The sequence below is a fragment of the Homalodisca vitripennis genome, chromosome 8 (assembly GCF_021130785.1).
Source record: "Homalodisca vitripennis isolate AUS2020 chromosome 8, UT_GWSS_2.1, whole genome shotgun sequence".
NCBI lineage: Eukaryota > Metazoa > Arthropoda > Insecta > Hemiptera > Cicadellidae > Homalodisca > Homalodisca vitripennis.
The window spans coordinates 34,394,693-34,417,270 of record NC_060214.1 but is presented as its reverse complement, the minus strand read 5'-3'; the positions used below and the strand labels follow the sequence as shown (position 1 = coordinate 34,417,270).

General features: G+C 32.1%; 1 protein-coding gene across 1 annotated transcript; it reads left to right on the top strand.

Annotated features, from left to right (window-relative positions):
* The first annotated feature begins 1,313 nt into the window (after positions 1-1,313).
* On the top strand, positions 1,314-22,268 carry LOC124367548 (ubiquitin carboxyl-terminal hydrolase 30 homolog). The gene is made up of 11 exons (XM_046824479.1): positions 1,314-1,560; positions 4,989-5,138; positions 8,941-9,119; positions 10,109-10,293; positions 11,375-11,507; positions 12,711-12,917; positions 14,255-14,398; positions 14,503-14,576; positions 15,407-15,529; positions 18,282-18,390; positions 20,154-22,268. The coding sequence occupies exons 1-10, from the start codon at positions 1,419-1,421 to the stop codon at positions 18,388-18,390; spliced, it is 1,446 nt and encodes a 481-aa protein (XP_046680435.1). The 5' UTR covers positions 1,314-1,418; the 3' UTR covers positions 20,154-22,268.
* The last annotated feature ends 310 nt before the right edge of the window (positions 22,269-22,578 follow it).

Below are 22,578 nucleotides of genomic sequence, written 5' to 3'. Positions count from 1 at the left end.
ACTGATTTAGATGGAGCATAATATTTTTTTAATTTCTGGAGTTGGTGGAAAAGGGCGGAAAATTTAAGGCTTGCCCCTCCTGTCCCAGCAACAACCGCTGGAAAACTTTGCGCAGTCAGTCAGCAACAGTTGCTGAAATAACACGTTGCCGCAACCTGTTGTCGGCTGGCAGAACAGCGTTGCACTCGCAATGAGTTGCGCCTAAACAACGACAACTTCCAACACTTGTGGCTTAACAATAATTTTCCTCTAAACGAGCCTCCTCTCTACATTAAGAGATTTGGCCTCCAAATAATAATCTAAAATTATGTAGCCCATATGGTAAATCTAAATTAAATGAAACATCTACTTTGTGGGTATATTTATTTTCTACCTCTTTAAGAGGCGTGGTGTTTTCTCATATAAATGGGTTACTATGAATATTTCGTCATTATACAACTATTACACAAAATATAAACATATTTTATATAAATATAACTACAAATCAGTTATCAATGTTTACAAAACGTAACACTTTTTAAATTTAATTGCAAATTAATACCAAAGTTTACACAAAATGAATCTATAGTGGCGTTACCTTACAGTAAAATAAAGAACTAATTCAGGTATCTGATTGCCGTACTTCGATGTTACTCTAGAACCAGGCGGGCGTCTTTGGAACTAACAATTTGTATTTGTAGGCAGTATAAAATGGTAATCATGTAATATAAATTTGGGTTTAATTTTTAGCGTGTTCCAGAAATAAACAAAATATTGAGTAAAATTTAATATATGTTTGGCGTGAGCGGGACACTATTCAAAAAGAGTCTTTGCAATAATAGCACTAGTTCACCATCTCTCGAAAAAACATAAGTACACATAATTTGTGGATTCTAATCGAGAGGTCAAGGAAGTTTGGTTTTAGACTTCGCTGATTTTGTTGTATAAGATTAATGGCCAGATTATTTGGGCGCATTTCTAATCTGTCTTGAGAAATTAAATTTTTAATTTGTCGCTAGATGAGTTTTGTCAGCAAGAAAGTTTTTTAAATTTGTTCAAACAATTAATTATTATGGGTTTAGAATGGAACCGTGGCCGAGGTATCATCGGAACGTAACTTGTGATGAGCATCCACTGAAATTCTAAACGAAATATTATTAAAACTATTTGGTTCTCTTTAAACCGTTTAATATTTATAAAAATTAATATTCAAGTGTAAACTAGATATCTGGCTTAGGAATCAGTTTTAATTACTACTTTTTTTCTATTTCGTTATAATATGTGACAATGAGAAGAATTATAGTGACTATGTCTCTTTTACGTTGGCAATCATGTTCAAGGACGATGTTGGATTTATCTATGGAAAACATTTCAAAATTATCATCATGGGATGATCTGGTTATTTACTTTGGTAGAAATAGTGTTTAACAAGATATTTTATGTTGTCATTTGGAAACGTTCAAGATAAATTTTTTAATATGGACAAAGAACAAATTGTGATTTTGGCCGGAGTCACATTATGTGCTCTCAGCATTGGTGCATTTATTTTTTGGGGCCCTAATCCTAGGCCTAGGAGGCGAGGTAAGTACATTTGTGGAAACATTGTTTTGCCAAAGAATAATTTGATTATTAAATAAGGATTATGAGCATTAACACCAATATGGACTAAGTGATTAAAATGGCTATTAATTTAATTTTAATGTAGACAGAAGTGGGGCATTATTTTGGAGGCTTTTTATTTGGAGGTTAGGTATGACAGACAATTTTATTGATGTCTATTCTCTTCACTTATTGTATTAACTTCACTTTTATAGCATTGAAATAGGGTAGGGTACGATAAGCGGACCTGGTTTTTTATATTGAAGAATGTAATCATCGATACCTAATATTCACGTCTCAAATCCTACACTATCAGTCGATATAAAAGCATCTATAGTCCTCAATAACAATCACGTTTTAAATTAAAATTTAATAGAATTTAATATTTACAGTGATCAAACAAATTATTATAACCAAAATTAGGAAAACTGAAGACGACCATATTTGCTCCTCTCACAGTTACAGTTTTTCTTTCCCACAAATTTCGCATAACGGGCTTTTTCGGTCCAACATGTTGAAGCCACGAAAAACATGTTTTATCATCTTTTAAAGCAATGTCGTGTAGTTTTCTAAAATTGACTGTCATTTTTAATAATAAAATGTTCCTTATGGAAATTTGTAATATTACCTTATGTTTATTATTTGAAAGTGTTTACAGCTTTTCATATAGATTATTTAAGGGTATCAATTTACAAAATCGTGACCATGGAAAGGTATGTTAATTTTTTTTTCCTGAAAACTACAATTTTTCCTGAAAACAATAGTGAAGAAAAAAATTCGTCGGCAACGAAAATCAAGGGAGTTACGATTTTTTGAAATCCTCTGAAAACTCTGTTTTTGACAGTACCTCTGGCAATTTTACTGAAATGATGACGTTAATCCTATCAACGATGCCTGCCCGCTGCGCAGTGCTGCGCACTGCTTGCTCTTTTAGAAAAAAAAATTAACTCGAGCTTGCAAAAGTCGAATCCCAGATCACGTGATGCCCCTGATCCTTAACCCTCCAAGTGTTGTTCGACAAAATTTTGTCGGTTATTTTCCATTCTTAATGCAATAATGGCCGAAAGGCATCAATATAATACAATGATATACTTTCCCCCCAGTTTATATGCACCTGTGATAATAAATCTTGGCTATAAATGCCCAACCCATGAAAAAAAACTCCATTTTTCATGGTCACGGTATTGTAAATAAATACCTATTTAAGTTAATTGTTCAAAATAATTAATCAATATCGATTGATTATATCAATGATTATGATTAAGTAATATCGTTTGCCAATTTCGATATATAAAAAACCGCCTATCGTACCCTACTCTTAAAATATATTACAAAGTGAATTATATTTGACATGAAAACAGGTGTTGGAAAGACAAAATAAACTAATAGGCCTAATTATCAAATAATATCATCCATCCTCTGTCTTTATGTACTATTTTTAATATGTAATATACACTTCAAAATTTTTACAATGAAATAAATTACAAAATAAATATTTGAACCCTAGTGCTGTGACCATGCAAACCTCCTAAATCGGTGTACCAATTTCAGACAATTTCCAGGTCTTCACTTTAAAAGTCTTAAAAAATACTAAAACTGAATGAACTAGCCTGTATTGTTGTGTTGTTTATATAATTTCTTTATTACAAGTCTTAACTCATTGAGATTTTTTTCTTCTAGATTATTTTTTCATGTAAGGAATGAATAGTGGCCCAAAGTTTTTGGTAATTGTAAACTTAACGGCAGAGTAGCAAAAGACGAGTTTTGCGTTATTAACCTATTGCTATCGTCCTCCTGAACAAAACAATATAAGGTTTCAAGGGGTGCAAATGACAAATATCGAAGTTATAGAGTATTAAAAGTAATTTTCCTGCTCAGAATAATATTTTATTTTTCTACAAGCATCACAGGGTTTTGTGGGTTCCGCCAACTTGATGGACGTGCGGATTTCAAAATAAGTTCGAAAAATATTTAATACGGTCATTACATTACTTCTACAGACACAAATTATAACGAAATATCTGGATTAGAATCTTCTGAACCGATTGTCATCATGATATTGTGTAGACTAACAATGGAATCAAATAAGTTAATTAGTCTAAAGGCAGCTCAGCTGTCATTCTAAGTTCTAGGGTTAATAACATTTCAGATCATAACAAGTGTTGTGGATTAAGTATCGTAAAATAACCTTTTAAAAAGTGTCAAATGAAGTAAAGTAATCCTCTGTTCCTATCTAGTATTTGTTCTTTTGTAATTTAGGTAGGTACATACATATTATAGATTGGAAAAAGCTTAATTTAACTTTTATGAGAGCTTAAGTGATCTGAGCTTGAATCATGTAGATACTATTTCGAGGGGTGGTTTACTTTTTCTTGCAGAAGTGCAGGGTGGTGCCAAACCCCACTGATGGTCTGGGGATTTCTGATTGGTACTTTTCTGTGCTAGATTGTCCAACATGATCTGGCCATCAGTGCAGTCTGCGATAGCACCTTGAGTCAAAAGATATCAGATATATGTAAAATATTTAGATTTCAGTATAATAAGTGGTCACCACATCAGTCGAATTATCCATATTTCTGGTTATATATACTACCGAACAATAAAAAATAAAAATGATGAACCGAATTATGTTGTGGGTAGCCCTATTTTAAATAAGTACAGGTATAGTTGAGGGAGTGCCGATGGTCGAAAGGTCTAAGACGTTGGACTTTGGGTCTGAGTTAGAGATAGCGCAGGTTCAAATCCTGTCTGACTAAAGCACTTTTTATCAGTACCATCGACCTTGTACTCTCATCAACTCTCCCCCTTATTCTGTTTAATAAAAACCTCGCACAAGCCAGTGGCCCATGAGGACGAACAGAATAAGGCTTAAAAGGGGACCAGCCTCTTTTTTGTTTAAAAAAAATTCAGCTATTTGTTTATATCCAAAAGAGTACCTACCCTAATAATTGAATAATAAGTTAAAAACGATATATGTTTAAGTTACTTATTGTCTCAATTCTTACTTTGGGAGATAAATGTGCCTGTGAGCTTGATATAAAAAAACACACATGTTGATCTCCATTGTAATTGCGGCCATTTCTCAAATACCAAGCAAGTGATTTCACTTTGTTTCAATTAATTTTAAGCAATAGGCTTAATTTTAGAAATTGAAAATGGCTAACAATTGTTATATATAATTAACTATAACGTTTTGTATCTGATAGTTTAGATATAATCAATAACTTTGTTCACTGATTCGATTGTCTTGTTATCCACTTATTTTACAGCAGCTGCAAGTTAAGTGGTAGAGAGGACTTTATAGTCCTAACTTCACCTCTAATAAAGACATTTTTCATTTCATTTCCAATATGTAAGAATAAATAGCCTACAAATGTTAATGTTAATGAAGAATTTTGTTAATCTGACAGGTGCCATAGTGGGTCTGCAGAACCTAGGTTTCACCTGTTTCCTCAACACGCTGTTGCAATCATTGGCGTCCTGTGTACTGTTTATGGATTGGCTGGAATCATGCAGGGATCAAGGGAGAGTTGCATCCACACTCCACTATCTTCTAAAAGGTAATTGCATTTTCTTGTAAGACGGGAACTTCGACGACACGTGTCTTATTAAAAACCCAATTGTGTTACACCAGACTGTGTTTATTGAAGGAACAAGTGTGTTATAGGCAGCTGTAGACATCAACAGTCCTCTAAGCTAGAACGAGATGATCAGGACTGTAGTGATTAGAATAGAACCATTAATTCTTCATTAAGTGAAATGAGGGCTACACAACACTTTCTTACACCTTACATTTAATCTTTAAGCTACATTTACATTTAAGCTATTTTGTTCTGTCAGCTAGAAGGTGCACTTCTTGCTCTTTAGTGGAATGCCTCATGTCTAGGCATATAAGCCAAAGAAAGGCCAAAAGTGGGATCAGTTGTGACGTACCTGTTAAGAGTCATATAAATTGAATCCAAAGGAGCGTAATAAATAAATTATAATTATCTACAATACTTTTAGAAAAATGAAATTAAAAACACGAGAGTAAATTGCCAATTGTAAGTTTATTGAAAAGTTTAAAAACACTGCAAACAGGTATTAAAACACTGTTTGCATGAATGTATTGCATCTCTTGTCCTGAAATTATAGATGGATATACAATGCTGCCAACATCAAGTTAAAAATTAGCTCAGTTAGGGACCACGTGGCCATAGTTTTTAAACACCCCTGGATACTAACTAATAAAATCTGTCATAAAAATATAACACAAGGTTGTGAAAGGACATAATAAAGCATTATTTCCACATCATCGGTCTACTGGGTTCAGCCTATGTGTCAACTATAGTCGATATCGGTCTGTAGGGAAGTTTGGTATGTTAACTATAATTGAGCTAGTCTGTAATGTTGGTTCAAATTTAATATCCGTAATGAACATGTTAAAGGAGAATTCTCAGTAAATGATTCAATGAGTTAACGGTTCTTTTTAAATCCTTTAACGATAGATTCAAGATGCCTTTATTAGTCATTATACAACATAATAAGTTACAATAGACTTCGTCAAACTATTGGGCAGTAATGCTTAAAAAAATAACAATTTTAGAATTGGAGAATATATCCTATTTGTCTTTGGTTAGTTTCTTTGTGTTTAATTTGAAAATTCATAAATGTACAATAAAAAAAGATGTAACATGATATTCGTGTTTACCTTTCTATAATATAACTTGCTGCTAAAAATTATTTAAAAAAGCTTACTTGTTTCAAGATTATAGCTATTAAAAAATAATTCATTCCAAATTTACCAATTCTGTATAAGAACAAAGATTGCCCTAAGACAAAAAACTAGTTCATAAAAAATACAAAATATTTAGTACTTTGTGTAAACAAAAGCGCTTCAGTACTTTTTTCAAAATGGATCAAGGGTAAGAAAGAACACAAGTGTGTTTTCTACAACTACATCATTGTATGCTTCATAAATAAGTTCAGATGTGGATGTGTGAAAAGTGTTTAAATTCTTTATTAAAAAGTAAAATTTTTTATTTGTTTACAAAACAAATTTGTGTAAAAATTCAGTCTTTAAATTTTTCCAGTCTTCAAGTATTGCTTTTTAATAGCTCAAATCCGTTTTGATGTTATCATTCACTTGTTTGGGAAAAGGGCTAATTAATGTATTCATAATTTGTAACCAATGGTACTCAGCACTAAATTTGTAATATTTGTTTTTTTTTCAAGTGAAACACAATTGAATTTTTAATTACCATTAGTTGCAATTTACACCTAATTGAAATGTATAGAGCTTCAATGGTATATGGGGCATGAAGTATTCATAGGGATTATGCAAGGCCTGGAGTTCACAAATAGACTGTTCTACCAGGGCTGTGCTGTAGATAAGGTGTAGTGGTCTATGTATAACCCTCTCAGATTGTGATTATGACATGAGTTGAAGTATTCTTTTGTTGATCACAGTACAATTTTGTAATTCATCCTCTTTTCACTTTGTTAAACCATTTATATATTTTCTAATTACACCTGTTACTATCTTACTCTCGTTGTAGAGTTAAAATGATTCTTCTTATATTAGTTCACTTGTTAACCGATGAGAGATCATTTTTATCTCATTCCTCTATATAACTACCACATAAGACACCTGGTTGTCATATTTTCACGTGTTTAAATTTAGGCTACTATTATGTTAGTTATAGTACTTATAGCAATTTTAAAGAAAATATGTATACTTTCAAGTGAACTTCATTGCATACAATGTAAAAAAAGTTGTTTGTGACTAAAAATAATATAGTAATATTTCTGTGATTTTTATTATAAACGCTTTAGGTAATAAAAACTGTTAACTAAATTATATGAATAATTGTAGTCTAATTAAAAATTCAGGTATAGTAGACAAAAAGCAGTGAACTAGAAAACATTGCCAGTTAAATCATTAAAGTATTATTCAGTAAGGAAAAAACTCAAAATAAAATTTAAAGAAAGGAATATAAGTTTTCTATTAGACATTGGAACATGCCTGTCTGCTTGAAATATTTTATGTGGTCTTCAACTTGGCATTACTATAACATTTTCAATATTTAAGTAAAACATACATTTTTTAACAGTAAAAGGTTAAGGATGGATTTGAATTGAAAAACAAAAATCTTGCTCCTGCTTATAAGAAACATGATGTTTTCCCGAACTCGTTAAAGAACATCCATTGTATGATTATTTGAATAAAAATTTAAATTCCATTGCATTTTTTCGACTATATAGGGTGCCCTGTAACTCTCTGGACAAAGGTATACCACGTTATTGCTCAGATCAAGACACACATTTCACTGTATGAACATGGGTCTCCGATGTGTAGTTTCTCATCTGTCTGTCTGTATGTGATTTTTTTGTAATTATTATCAAACACTAATAAATTAAATCATACAAAATATGGCTCAAATGTTTATAATAAGAAGGCCAGAAGAGATATTCTTCAAGAGTCTTTAAGAATATCTTGAATGGTATACTGACGTTTATTCATTTTTGTATTGTTGGCTATTCCCTGAGAACCTCAATGTGGACTGTCTTGTCACAGTAAATCTGCTTTAAATCAGTTATTTGTCATTTGATTAACATAATTTTGATATTGTTACATTTGTGATAAAATCGTCTAAAGAATCTTCTTCTTGTAATTCTTGAGTAAAATTACTGGTTTTTAAGGTTTTCAAAGCAAAAAAAAAAAAAAAAATGAATGGCCACCATTTAAAAAAATTAAAGATAATATCATAATGTTTTTTGCAGTTGCTGACCTTGTTACCGTAAACATATGAACCAAATTTTGGTATGATTTAATTTATTAGTTTTTTAAGATATTAATTGTTTTATAAAAAAAAAACATATACAGTCAGATAGAGGCAATACTAAGCCTTGGAGACCCATATTCATATATTGAAATGTGTATGTCCCGATCTGAGCAATAACATGGCATACCTTTATCCAGAGAGTTATGGGACACTGTGTAGAGGTTAACTGGTTTCCAAATTTCAAAATATCCGGAGTTGTCAATTCAAATTAGGAAGTGGATGCACTTCTAATAAACTTCTAAATGGATCTGAATAAGGTTCCCAAATCAGCAATATGAACTGCAAAAGGTTGTACAAGGATCCATCCTATGACTCCCTTCTTTTCCTGTTTGCATCTAGACTCATCCTCGATTCCGTTCACGTTACTGGAAATGTTAAATACATTTTAAGTACACCAAGTGCTCTTTTTTACAGTTGCTCTATAAATATGTTTTAAAGTTATTCTTTACTGTACCCAATGTAGGTTCTACTGGCAGATAAAAACCGGCCAGAAGTGAACCTTCCAAGGAATATCATTATAATCTGATTACTCTTTCAGTGTTGAGCAGTGAGAGATCAAAGCTGCCTGAGAGCGTAGAGGATCCGCTAGACCCGACAGAACTGATTGTGGCACTCCTAGAACATGGGTGGTCCTTCGCCAGTGGGGAGCAGGATGCCCACGAGCTTTACCATCTATTAATGACGACTCTGGAAGAGGAGGCTCACAAGGCCATACCTGTAAGTACCAGTAGAGCATTGTATCTTTTATGATTCTTAAGATAGTTTGAGATGAATGATGTAAAAAATTATAAGGTTAGCTAATTTGGTGAGCGTTACGGGCTGCTTTGGAAGTATATATATGGAGGATTCAGTCTTCGTTCCGTTTGCTCTCTAGTTGGGAGGGGAATATAATGTTAAGTTTAAAATCTTTAGGGGGGAAGAGGCAAATTTTGTGAATGAATTCAAGCAATATTGGTTGAGATTTGAGTTATAAGTAATGCTGTGTCAAAACACCCACTCTCCCCCTGGGGCATTATGTAATTTAGGGACAGCCCCTTGGATACATTTCATTGCCTCTGTTTAGATATATAATTAGTTAAGAGCACAATTACAGAAGTCACAGGAACATTCTCAAGTTCATAATTAGAAATGAGAAGCCGGCCGACCAGTTGTTGATGTCAATATGCTCTCCGTTATATCTTCATCCTTTACATCTGTTATTCTTCATTTTACTATAAATAGAAATCAATAGAGTATCTAAATCTATGTTTGCAATTTCAGATATTCAACCTATATCTTTTCATGAGATAATGTGGACATAATTAAAAATCAAATATCTTATCTACAGCGCCTTGTATTCAGCCCAAAAGCATAAAGTAATAATTTTTCTTCTTAGTTAATAGCCACCAGTTTAAACAATAACTCATACTTACATACACGTTTGTTGATAAAATAATTAGAAAACTTGTATTTTTGACATTTTCACTGCTTTTAAATATTAACGTAATTAATTTTGCCAAATTAAGAATTTTCATGGATGACCACCAACTTCTTGGGAATTTTGGAATCAGTGTGGAATGCAAAAATAACCAAGCAACTCTTGAGATTTGTGCTTTACAATTGGTTGCCTGGAAGGTTTATTCCACTATGTAAATACACCAATTTTATTGGCTTATGAACAAATGGAATAATCTAATATATTTTTTCTGTGGTTAATGTAACATCAGGTTGACGGAGGCCTGTTGGACTCGCTGGAGCCTCAGCCAGAGGAGAAGATGCTGCCTGAGTCACCTGGAGACATGTCCGAGAACAGTCACGTCCAGTCCAACCATGTGCTGAACCAACCGTCTGGTGACTCAATGGAACAGACCCCATCGCACTCCTCTGAAACACCATGCCTCTCTGAATTCAGGTAGGCTTCTCTTGAATTGTGTTTCTTAATATCACCAAACTCTCTATTTACGTTGTATTAGTTGATTGAGTTGCACCAACTATTGTAAAAAGAAATATTTGTTACACATTTAATGTAGTATTCATACAAATATTGTGTTTACTTACGTACCGTCATATTTAAAAGTGTTATATTCTACACATTTGCATAGTTATTTTGTATACTCTTAGGTTAGAGTGAAATTGATTCCCATAATTATCAACACGATCTAATTAGTTTTAGGCTGCCTTGAATATTTTTTTACAAGTGCTTAATACATTCAGGGTTGGTTGACAAACTTGGGTATATTGTTCGACTTAGTCTATAAACTGGTTTTTAAGCTGCAGCTCGGATTGATGAGCTCGGGTTAAACTGAGAGTGTGGCCTAAAGATAAGCTGAAGGCTGAAGTGAGACAGGGATAAACCTGTGGTTTAAAATACTAGGTTTAAGAAATAAACCTAGCTTGATTGAGAGCTCAAATTTAGACCAGGACTGAGATAGACAGAGTCTACAGCAACTAATCAAAGTAAGGTGACGATCCTGCCAAAACCTAACTGTCGACAGGACAGGTTGTACGTCTAAAATACATCAAGCATTTACTTGTCCGTATATCCATGGGGCATAATCACTGCATAAAAAAGGCACACTGTACACACACACATGCTATACCACTGGGGAAAAATCAATCCTGGCATTTCCTTAAGTCCTCCAACTGAAATAACAGAATGGAGTTTGTTGGGAATGGAGTAGTTCAGCCTTATGTTTTGTTAAAATTAGTTAAGGTTTCCTTGTTATCTTTTTATTTAATACTGGTAGTTAAAGTTGTCTAATCTCAACAGAATGTTGGGATAACAGTTGATCTGCTAATTTCATTTATGAAGCCTCAATTAGTTTATTTACAAACATTTTCTTTCCAGTATATTATGTCGGCTTCATCCCACTTAATGTGATGAATTTTAGACCATCAGTATTGAGCAATTTTCCGACTCTTACACCAGAATTTTTTCTTATTTTTCAAAAAATGAGAACTGACTTTTCATTGATTTTGTGTGGCTTTTCTAGGATGGTCATCAAGCAGGAAGACGTATTCACGAGGAAGGCTATGCCCAAATATGACTGCAACCGTAACTACCAGGCTTCTCCATTCTGTGGTCTTCTTACTAGCCAGCTGCAGTGTGTTACGTGTGGCTTTAAGGTACAGCAACGTTAATATTAAATTAAATTTGTTGTAGATACTTCCTGTATTAAGAGGACTATCTGATTTGGACAGAGGTGAATCTAGGAGGAGGGCCGTGGGAGCTATTACCCCCTCCGTAATTTTGAAACAAGACATTCTAACGGAAAACTGAATCACTCTTGTATTATTATTTGTTTTATACAAATGAAAAATCATCAGTTACAGTAAAGATAATGGTAAACTAAAAACAAAACACTATACTCCATTCATAATTGTCTAACAAGTTGTTTTGATGTAAAATAAGACTTGAGCAATATCAACATCAAAATTTTTTTTATAATGCATATTTATATTATATCAAATATCTGAAGTATTTCTGTTAAGTGTTACAGAGGGCTTCTTAGCCCTACCTAACTTCACCTGGTAAAATAACAAATCCTGTACTTTTAATTTTTTATTCCGTTATTTCTGATAAACCTGTTTTCAGTAACAAAATATCCATACATAAACAGCTAATAACAATTATTCCTAACCTACCAAACACCTGGAGATGTTCCAGTTTTATATATATATTTTTTTTATTTTTAGTAATTTTTTTACTAATTAATTAGTAATTAGTAATTAGTATATATATATATATATATATATATAAATATAATTGCAATGAAGATTAAATCACAAAAAGTACTTGCCCCGCTGGGATTCGAACCTGGATCTCTCACTTGCCGGGCGAGCATGCTATCACTATACCACAAAGCCCTCACATTTGTATTTGACCATTTCTGTTATATATGTGTTTAAATAACCAAACTAAAACATGATCAGAAGATCAAATACCTGTCAAATGGATGTCTAATATATATATTTAGAGAGAGGATTGATAATTCATTTATTTATTCTGCCATGGTTTAGACTAAAAATCCATTCTTCCGCCTTGACAGGCCTTAAATATTACAGACTTTGTACAACTGAGCTGTACAAACAATGATCTTACAAATGTTTACTACCCTATATTATATATCAGAGACTCATAAATTACATGTGCAAACAGAAATAATTTTGATGAATTTTACACACTTTTGCAGTCAGAGTGTTATTAATTGTAGCCTCATTTCCACCTTCTCTGTTTTCCTTTTCACAAAAAAACCTCTTTAAATATATATTGATTAAAAATGGCAAGTTTCAAGAGATAACAAAAATATTGTTGCGGCATTGTTACAGTCAGTACTGAAATACGACAAGTTCGACAGTCTGTCTCTGCACATGCCGGAGGAGGAGCGTCTGCGATACACGCTGACTGAGCTACTAGAAAACTTCACACGTACGGAGGCGGTAACTGGTGTTGCGTGTGACGGCTGCAACAAGGGCCGAGACCCAGACCTCCCTGCTGTCACAGCTACCTCACTCAAGTCTGTCAGCATCGGGAAGGTATGTGGAAGGTGTCACATACACCACAAAATACCTTTACTTTCCACTTCGATCAGCTGATTAATAGAAATAAATCATTATAGCCATCACTCTGTATGGCGCACCTGAGATCTCTGATTGTCATTGTTTGCTGTCAGCTGATTTTCCCTCTCCCAAACATTATTTAGCTAGCAAGATTTGGTAGAGGTTGATGTGGGAGGGTATCAAAAGGGTTAAAATATTAAATGATAATTTTTTCGCACATTATGTTTTTCTTAGTTTGATAGGGGGGTAAGTGACAGTTAATCCGCGATAGCTAGCCATATAAAAACTGACCATTTTGGCAGAATTTTAGTCTCTTTATCTAAAGGAAACAGGATTTTTCTGGACATTTGCCATTGTTCAGTGATACCATACAATCAGTAACAAGATCTGCAATCTGATCTCTTCCTCAGCTGAATGACTTACCTAATACATAACTAGAATCTAGGTTAAAGTAATCAAAACATACCAGAGCGTTTTGACACGCATAACTCAGGAATCACAACAGCCATGTTGCCTGTCTATTCCATGCTCACTAACTCTAAAACAATGCTTTTGAATATAAAACTAAACACTAATTATTTAAAACAGAACTACAGAAACGTAGTGAATACTGATTGTATTGTATCATTGAATGATGGCAAATAATATTTGGAAAAATGTTGTTTCCTTCACAATCAATTCTTCCATCTTAAAAAACAAACTTGTTGTTTGACGATACCTTGAAAAAAGATACTTCATCTGTTTTTCCCCTTCTTTAAAAGTATAATTTTAATTTTACTTGCTCCTATTTCTTAATCACCCAGACAAACAATAATGTACTGACCAAAAAGCAGAGCCTAAACAAGTCATAGTTTTACTCTCTTTATCTAAAGGAAACAGGATACTGTGATAAAGTGCATACAGAGAGGATTGGCATTTGCTTTTAGCCTTAGAATGTAATCAGTTCCTAATGGAAAGCAAGTGAAGGTTACAGAAACACTACTTACTATTACTTATGCAAAGCATAAAGCACAAAGTTTAATTCTCATAATTTATTTAAGAAATTATGTAAATTTTATTGAAAATATTACTTTCTTAACATGTAGTCACTGATTAGAAATGCATGCACTGTCAACCCAATCACAGTCTATGGGAAGAAGAGAGATAATGAGGCCTCTTAAATAATTTAAAATGAACACACACACACACACACACACACACATATATATATATATATATATATATATATATATATATCCACTTTTTTCATATTTTAGATATTCATTTAAATTTTCTCTCATAACCCAATAATAAATACTTAATTACAATTTCAGTTGCCGAAGTCACTGTGTTTTCACGTCCATCGAATGTCCATGGGTAAAAACGGTGATCCGTACAAGAGGAGAGAATACGTACTCTTCCCAGAGTTCCTAGTCATGGACCGGTACACCCAAAACTCAATCATAAAAGAACAGAAGGTAAGTCTTTAAATATTTTTTATTGTTTTTCATATACATGTAAGGAAAGGTTATTGGAAAGTATACACTTATTGTATCTAATGCAAATTATGGTATCTTTCCAGATCAAAGATGAAATTCAATCAGCAGATGAAGACAAAGAGATTTCCATGCCAAGCTTTACCCCTCGTGAGGATGGGTAAGTAACACTCTTATTGTTTATTTTACTATCATATATCTACAAGTACTATATTATTAAAATAATTTCTTGATTTCATATGGTGATTTTAGCTATCTAAAACTATCATTACTATTATGTATACATTATATATATATATATATATATATATATATATATATATAAATGTATAGTATTAATTCGAAGCTGTCTCTTAAACTCTAGATGTAATATTTTTGGATTTCAAAAACATCCGACAGACAATAAGGCTCTGCCCAATTTGCAATGTTTATGTTATTTTGTTGTTGAATACTAAAACACACATGTTACTCAGGGAGTTATTCTCAACACACTAACACAAAGTTAATATCAGCTTGTTTATTTATAATTGTCTAGTTAAAATTTTTTCTGTAGAAACACATCTTTGAAACTTGTTTTAATTTCATAAAGATTTTACAGTAAGCAGTTTCATGCTTTCCAGTTTTCCGACTGTGCAATAACAATTCTATATATTGGTGTTCAGAAATTAAATACCATTAAGGTTCATTGCATTTAGTATAGTTTATTATTTAATTGATCTCAAATAAAGGATTCATGATTACATAAGAATTGAAGAATTATAAAATTTCACGATAAAATACAATATTTAAATATTACAAAATAAAGTATTTTATTAAAAATTATAAAATATTACAACATTTTAATAATCAGATTTATTTATTTTGTTATATTCCTCTTCCTCCTTTGTATATATTTCAAAAAACAGCCATTGGCATCTATTGCATTGTATTTATGCACTTTGGTTATACAGCATTTCTCCCATGTGTATCACCGGCCGCATGTTTGTGCAGGTCCTGGAGCCACCTGTATCGACTGAAGGCGGTGGTAGTACACAGCGGGACCGTGAAGAGCGGCCATTTTGTCACCTACAGGCGTGGCCCTCTCAACTCAAGCTCTCGACACAGGTCTGACAGGTACAACTGTTCTGCTTGACATTGCCCTTCCTTTGTTTGTGGCCTTAAGTTCTGTTTCATGTTTCATTTGTTGACCTTTTCTTTTTTATCGTACTAAGTAAATCCTTTGTTTTATTTCATCCGTTTTAGTAACAGAGGGTGCTCTCATAATCATCCATTTCAATGCCATAAAGATATTTATTGCAAGTTGGATTATAGTTTTGAATTGAAATGAAAGATTTCCAAATAAAATTGTACAGTAGGTGGGATTAGGACCTCTCTTACACCTAACCATAACTAACTAACCACAGACAGTTGACAATAAAATTACATACTTCAGTAGAACCCCAATTATCCGGACTAATTTTATCCAGATCGCCAATTATCCGAGTCAGATTGAGAACAATTTCAAAATTGCTTTTTTAAAGGTATAAGAGTAAACATTTAGCCAAGGTATACAAAGTAGAAACATTAAAAAAAATCTTCCATTGTAACTTGGTATCCGTCCTCGAGAATGAAGATGGAAGTTGATCGAGGAAGTCTATGAAAAGAGCAGAGAATAAAGAAATGAACATTATCTTTGATAGTGTTTTCTCATAATAAATACCGTAAATTTTCTTTTCTACTATGTTTTGTGTATGTTTTTTACCTAAAAATGGCTTTTTTTTTGACAAAAATCTAATTATCTGGATTTTTTATTATCCGGATAGTAGAGTATTACTCTATTCAAAAACCTAACAGATGAATAATATGAGAATATAAAAAAAATGCTTTATTAGAATTCAATCAATTTAACATCCAACCATCCCAATAAGCACAACAGCACATCACCACACAAAGCACCACACGAGTGATCGATCCACGAGTGATCGATCCCGAGAGGCCCAAAGTGAATATTTCCTAACCTTAGCCCGAAAGAGAGCGCACCTACCAATAGTTCTGATGACACAACAAGATTATTTATTCCGAATCCTGCAGGCGGACACAGTAGAAGAATTGTTCTATGATTTTAGCCAGTTAATCAGAAATTCAAAAAATAAATGTATGTCTTCAGAATTAAGGAAGATAAATAAGTCTTATAGAAAAAAGGTTTACGAACATAAAAAGAATCATTTTAATGAAAGGCTTAAAGTCTCTACTAATGTAAGTAAGACTATTTGGGAAATTATTAACAATGAAGTCAGTAATAAAGAACCAAAAATTAACAATATTAAGATAAAAGTAAATGGTGAAACCATCGACAATCCTTTGACAGTTTGCGAAAATTTTAATAACTATTTCAGCAACATTGTAGAAAACAGAATTCTCCCAAAATTAAATTTTGATACATCTGACAAGCCCTGTTTTACTGAAAATAGCCATGTTATTAGTATTTAGGATTAATAGTATAAAAGCACTGTGTCAAGTACTAAAAGAGCTTATAGAAGATATGAAAGAAAACTTTTCTGGAAGATACATTGGTGAACCATTATGGAAAATCGGATCAACAGTTGGGACCAGAGGTATCATATGCTAAGGCATTTGACCTGTCGATCACTGACTGGTTCAGCGGACTGATAATAACAGGTTCGGACAGAGTGGAATGGGGAGTCGGGAGTGAGTGACAGACTTGTGGGGTGTACCGTTCCTGTGGAGAGGGATAATCGCAAGTCTAACCTTCATTTTCAAAAGTTAATTTTATATTATTATTGAACGGAAGGTTGGGGGAGTAGGTGCCGGAAAACTATGATGGGACAGTTTATTTTTAAATTAAAATATGTAGGGACGCGTTTTAGCATGTTTGGAGATCGTTGTGGTGTTGGTGTGTTATCATATTTTGTCCAAGTTAATTTATTTTAGGGTTTACAATGTTTTAGTTCTTTCCTTAACTATAATAATATTTAATTATCAAAGCTGGCAGGAGAATGGTTGCTCCATTGCCTAATACAATGGATGGGCATGGGTACAAGCCTAGTCCTGTACGACGACATATCGCTTCCACACCCACATTCTTAAAATTGAATAAAACTCCATAACACACTACTTGAATATAATAAAACGTAATGACAAACAAATAATGTAATTAATTGTAACCTAGAAACAGGTAACGATTTCCGGCTGCTGATACTAGACCGAATCATCTGAGCTTGTTATTCAAATCCATGGACTACCAAAATACAAAACGTAAACCTACAAACGATACATAAATCATAAGTGAGGCTATTGAATATCGCAACATCTAAATATGAGGCATTTAAATTAACCATGCAGCTTGTCATCTCAATAAAACTATTGGTAACAGACCTTTTATTGATCAGTAATAAAGACAGGTGTATTGGCAAATTCCATTAAAAAAGTTTAGCCTGAATAAAAATTTAGTGCTAACAATAAACTTTACTGCAGGAAAGGCTCATACTGGAATACCTGATTTTGCCACCACAGCAGTTTGATGTCTTTAAAAAAATTTTATATTTATTTTACTTTTCATGATTTACAATTCTCACAATTTGTATGTTTTCTGCATGTATTGAAATACCACAGTTGATCAGTTGGTATGTCAATCTGGAGCTAACAGTGATCTGGAGAGTTAACTATAGTATAACACTTGAAATTTTAGTTTAGTAGTTTTATACCAGAATTGTTGTAGTATAAAACTGAGTGTATATATACTAGTTTTTGGTAAATCACAATTAGAACAGGAATGTATAGTTCAGTGATCTTCTAGCACAGTAACTCAGTATTCATATCGTTTTAACTGATGAATATTTGTAATCACGGTAATGTTGTGACACAGGTGGTACTTTACATCAGACGAGGTGGTGAAGGAAACTACGCTGCTGGAGGTGTGTCAGGCGGCCGCGTACATGCTCTTCTACGAGAGGTCCGCTGTTTCCGCTACCTGAGTAAGTAGTACTTGTGTTTGAACTAAACCTTGCAGAAGAGTTTTTAATAACTGTAACAGCAACAGAATTTTTGTCTCAAATCAAAGCAAAGTTTACCTTTGTAGTAATGCTCGCAAATAAACAGCACTACATAATTTCTGGTCATTTGACAAAAATGTTGATGGGCTTCTGGTATTAGTCTATAAATAAAAATATATTTATCCATAATAAAAATAAATTACATAATATTTATACGAGGAAAAGCTTTATAAATACTGACAAAAATATAATAATCAAAACAAAAATCATATGTCAATAAAAGTACTAATTTGAATGAAAAACTGTAAATAATTATATATGTTAATAAAATTTAATTTGTTAATTTTATATCTATAATTATCCATATCTTAAATTTAAACCATCACAATGTTTAATTTGTAGAACCCTCTGATAAGGTATTTCTAAATTATTAGTTTCAAGCTTATTGTATGTGTATTGATTTTTAATTTAGTTAATTCCTTTCAAAGAAAGGCATTCATTGAATTTATTGTCATGCTCCATTGCATGGGCGGAAATAGGTTTGCATTTATTTTTAAGGTTTGTTACGCTGTACAGAATATATTTCTATAAATTGAGCTCTGTATTACACATATAAATCAATGGATATATGTAGCATATTAAATGGCTATAGTAGTATGCACAAACAAATCCTTTGAAAAATATTAAATTTATGTTCAAGGCAAAATATGTCAATCACATGTCAGTTTGATCTAGTCCAGTATTCTTTGGTAGTGCAAACAATGAAAAAAAAGTCTGGTGGTTAAAAGAAGAAAATTTGTACCAAATGATGGCAATTTTGGCACAATTTTTTTATATTAATACTAAACAAAACTACCATTTTTGTTTTACATTTCTTTATTTACATTATTAATTTATTAAATGAAACTAATTTTTTGTAAAAAGAAAAACAATTCTAGGATATTTTAAACTCAAATAAAGACAAACATATTTTGTCTTTCATTCTGGTAGACTAAACCTGTTATGAAAAAATAAATTCTATAACAAGGCTTTTCAATTTTTATGATTTTAATTCTCAAAATTGTGAAATAAAAATAAACTACAAAATTCTGTTGTCTAGTGCTTGATAAAAACATTATTTACATAGAAACTAAAATAAAAATTTATTTTTGCAATATTTCATAATATTTATAACAAAAAAGAAAAAAATGTACACTAAAATTTTGGAAGCAAAGTTTCATAGTTGTTTTTGTGATTTTGATTCAAACTACGAATCTAGTTCCATTTTAAACACATAAAAATTAGTAAAACAGCTGAAATAGAGGTTAACAAACAATAGCGTACCAAAAAACAATTCTTATAACAATTAATAGGTGTATGGTAAAAGTAGATGCAACTTGCAGGCAACCAGAGGTGTGTGTGCTGATGGTTGATTTTAGATTATTTATTTAGCAGCAAAAGCCTGTCCGAAAGGTTCTGAAAAACATTGAGGTTTATTAGCACATGTCAAAATTCAAAGACTGAAATAAATTCAATCAAATTCAATTGCAGTGCATTGTAATTGCGCACTTGGGACTGACCCGCAGTTTGAATTAGCGCAACTTATTTTGCTCTGGGGCCTTCCCCAAAGGTCAGTGGAAAAGGGTTAAAAGAAAGTATATGTACATAAAAAGTACATAAAAAGTTTATGTACATAAAATTGCATTTTAACTTAGCTTAACACTTTGTGCATCTCATTTACTAAAACTTGTTTTCTTTACTTACAGATCTCACTCACTTGAGAATTTTAGAGAGTAACAGACTGTGATTAGAAACTTACGTTGGAGACTTCTACCTGACAACGCATACTTCCTTGTGTACCGTTTATTTTTGATAATCAAAATATATCGATTGCAGCATATTCGTTTTTGTAATTTATTAAGGTTTGAAAATATTTAAGAAAGTGTTAATAATATTTTTAATGCTTAAGTTGACATTGTATATTTATGTTAAAGATGTATTCAATTCTGTATAAGTTTTTTTTTATCTGCTTGCATAACAAGAAATACTTTAGATTATAATTGTTTCAATATTGTATGATTTGTTTTCACCAGACTTTAAAGCTTAAATTAAGTTAGTGTATACAACAGAACAGAAACAATGACAATGAAAAGTTGTACTTTTCAAAGGACTTGTCGTTTGATTTGACCAAAGAGATTTTAGGAATATAGTTGTTATGTTTTAATGAGCTTATCGTAGTACATCTTGGAACTGAGTTTCCTCCTACACAAAAGAACAATAATATTTTCTGTTAGTTAACAGTAGTAATAAGGTATCAGTTTAATTTTTAAATTATACTATAAATTCCCATTTATCTAGGAAAGTCAAAAGAACAATGACCACAGGGTTCCAAGTATTTTTTTTTAAAATGAGTTGTTTAAGCCAGAAAATACTACGTTGAGACTGATATGAGTATGTATCTCAATGTATGTTAGGTTATTTTTTCCACAAATCAATAAGGAGTTAACATAGAAATGTATCACAGTTATTAAATTAAGAAAATACTATTGTGTTATCTTACATTACTTGTTGATTGTATTACAGTTTGCTAAGAAATAAAACTACTTATAAAAACCAAATTTTGTTCATGTATTAGAAACAATGTTTATGGTGTATATTTTTATATTGGTTGTCAAATAATGCTGTAAAATCTCATATGTCACATTACAAGTATAATATGCCTTGCACAATATACAAATCTAGCTTGATTTATCTTTCTCCTTTATTTTTTACCCAAACTAGAAGATTGGGGCAATATAAAAAGTACTTCGGCCAGTAACAGAATTTCTTGGGAAACGATTATTATTTTGTAAGTTTATCACCGTTTTAGTTGTTGTTGACGTATATTTATAATTATATAATCAATGATTTCATTGCCTAATAAAATTAAATGATGATATGCTGTTGGTGATCAATATCGATCGATAAAGACCAGCTGATATTATATCATAGAAGTAATTGTTGATGTGAATTACACATTTTTGACTTTGCAGGCCTTAATATTGGTTTTAACCTCTATGCAAATTAAAGAGTATTATAATGTACTAAAACAATAATTCCCTGGCAGTGTGCTGTGTCAATGTTAACAGCTTTTTTCTCAATTGGTTTGGAACTGTGCTCTTGGTACCCAAAATTGTTTGTCATAATACTTTGTTGCTTGCCAAAAATTGTTCAAAATATAAAAAACAAGTGTTTAAAAATTACATTATGTTTAATAATAATATTCAAATCTTTATTCGTCTTTAATCATAGCACATGTATACAATTGACTTCGTCAAAATACTTATTAGTAATAATTACAGTTATTTCACAAAACCACTCTAAAGTTTAAAATGTCAATAAAGTAGAAGATTTAACCAGAATAATAAATTAATAAATAATTTTTTAAACAGTTTTCATATCCACGAAAATGTGACTTTTCTTAATTTTGTTTCTAGTCTAATTGGTGATAAGTCAAGTTTATACAAGTTTCCTGTAATATAGTTGACTTTATTCCCTGTAATTTGATATTCATTTAAATCTTCTTTAACTTTCAGTAGACAATAAAAAGTATAAATACAAGGCCATTTGAGTGAACAAAAAAGTCTTCTTTTTACAAGTAATTTCAGTATTTTACAGCAAAATTGAAAAGAAGGAAAATCAGTTTCAGGATTTCTCCGAAGTTGCATTAGTCCACTACATCTTGCTTTGTAATAGTTAATCCTGTTCTGTTGGTAAGTAGTTTATGAACTACATAAAGATACGTGCACATGTATCTTAGTCCTTGATGACTATCGATATACAATAATTACTGGATTGTTGAGATATGATGAAAGAACAAAGAGAACGATCTTCCCTGTGGATTTTTTTTCTGTACATCTGATCCGAATGCTTAACATTAGTGGTGCAACTTATCCGTTTGCTTTTAACACTTGTGGAATACTGCCTGTTCAATTTGCTCCACACATCTGTTTCGGAATGCTTAACATTAGCGGTGTGCAACTAGTCCATTTTAACACTTGCTGTTTCAAATGCTTAACATTAGTGGTGCAACTAGTCCATTTGCTTTTAACACTTGTGGAATCCAGCCTGTTAAATTTGCTCCACACATCTGATCCGCAATGCTTAACATTAGTGGTGCAACTAGTCCGTTTGCTTTTAACACTTGTGGAA